At 42.2% G+C, this 1,560-nt stretch overlaps 1 protein-coding gene across 1 annotated transcript in view; it reads right to left on the bottom strand.

Moving 5' to 3' along the window:
- PCSK2 (proprotein convertase subtilisin/kexin type 2) overlaps positions 1-1,560 on the bottom strand; it is a 258,735-nt gene that overhangs the window by 64,291 nt on the left and 192,884 nt on the right. Inside the window, exon 6 of the mRNA XM_011371282.1 lies at positions 79-155. Coding sequence (XP_011369584.1) covers positions 79-155 — 77 coding nt within the window. The remainder of the gene's footprint in view (positions 1-78; positions 156-1,560) is intronic.

Here is a 1,560-nt window from a genome sequence, read left to right as displayed (position 1 = left end):
TTCAAGCCTTAAAAATAAAACAGAGCAGAATAAATCCCCAAACATAAATTCAAAGCTGCCTCACGAGGCCAAGTTTACCTGTTAAACCAGTCGTCTGTGTATCGAGGGTAAGGATAGGGGTCGTTGCTACTGAAGTCATAACTTGCTTCGGCATTCTGAAAAACACAAGGTGTCTCACTGGGTCAATAAAGCCAGAGGCACAGGCAAGAGAAAATGCTGTGAGACCCAACTGTTTCATGTTTATAGACCCTCCCTGGCATGTTGTGTTAATGCTCTTCTCCGGACTAGCCCTTGCAAAATGGTGACAGGGCTGCAGTGTGGTCTTGGAGTTTTCTATCCTCCCTTTATCTCCTTTTCCAAGTTTCTTCATTTCATCCTGTTTCAGGTCTTCATTGAGTTAGCAAATTTGAGTACTGTGCTCTCCAGGACTGTTTCCAACTTAAGCTGAGTTACCCCTTGTGGGTAAATGGGGTGCAACTGTAATCCAGGGCTTATATTAAGGTTCTCTGGACAAGTGGCCAAAATGTTCTAGTTCTCATGTCACGAATGAGACAGCTTCTAGAGTTTTTTGCTTCATGCAGAAGGCTCACTTCCAGCTCCCTGCTTTAGATTGACTCAAAGCTTATCTCCTTTATACGTATGGGTGCTAAACACTTGCCCAAACCCTTAATTTTGGCCATAGTATCAACTTCAGTTATTCACACAATTCACTGTTTCGTTCGTTGAAAGGGACTATATGAGCTGTTACAAAATTATAGCATATTCTCTTTTGAAAAACATATCATTAAGAGTCTAATAATATATGCAGAGAATTTTTCAAGTATGGAAATATAATGGTGACATCCGTGCCTTCATATAACTTATAGCCTAGCTATAAGACATCGATCAAATAATTAAACAAATAAATATGCAATTAAAAACTGGATGTATTCTTAAACCCTGCAGTATTCAGTTAGAAGTTTACACTCTATGCAATCTAACACCTCCATTTTTTTTTTTCCACTGCGAGTCTCTCTTTACAGAAATTGAAAAAGGCTCCGCTGGGACCCCCGTAGTAGAGGCCTCACAGCATCCCTGGCTTCACTTTTCCTTGCCCTAGAGCTTAACAATAAATTGTCCCCATCAGCTTGACCTAGAGCTTGGAATGTCCCCTGCCACACAAAATTGCCCTGAAAATTATGATTACTGCCCTTATACTGATCACAATTCTTCTGGTCTAGCATTTTTTCCAGACTACTCCCATCTTTCTTTGTTCTCGGATTGCTAACACCATTGGAGGATTACGTGGCCAGAGGAGTGGTGCCCGTGAAGCATGGGAGACCACCCTCAAGCCCACAACAAACGTCACGGAGCCCCTGGAATAATGCCCAGATTTTCCTTAAATACCATAAGCTGCACTGAGAAGGCAGTTTTGAAGGTGTTAACCTGCTGCCTTCTCAGATCACTGGCTCTCTGACAATAAACACTTCTTCTAAATATCTCAACTCCTGTGTGGGTGCCTGAGCAGCACAGGCAGCATGAGCTCTGGACTCAGTTGCCCTCCGGTTTCAAAATGAATTA

This window comes from Pteropus vampyrus, unplaced genomic scaffold, assembly GCF_000151845.1.
Source record: "Pteropus vampyrus isolate Shadow unplaced genomic scaffold, Pvam_2.0 Scaffold7, whole genome shotgun sequence".
In the NCBI taxonomy this organism is placed as follows: domain Eukaryota; kingdom Metazoa; phylum Chordata; class Mammalia; order Chiroptera; family Pteropodidae; genus Pteropus; species Pteropus vampyrus.
Note: the sequence above shows the minus strand (reverse complement) of the source record. Positions and strands in the feature narration are given on the sequence as shown.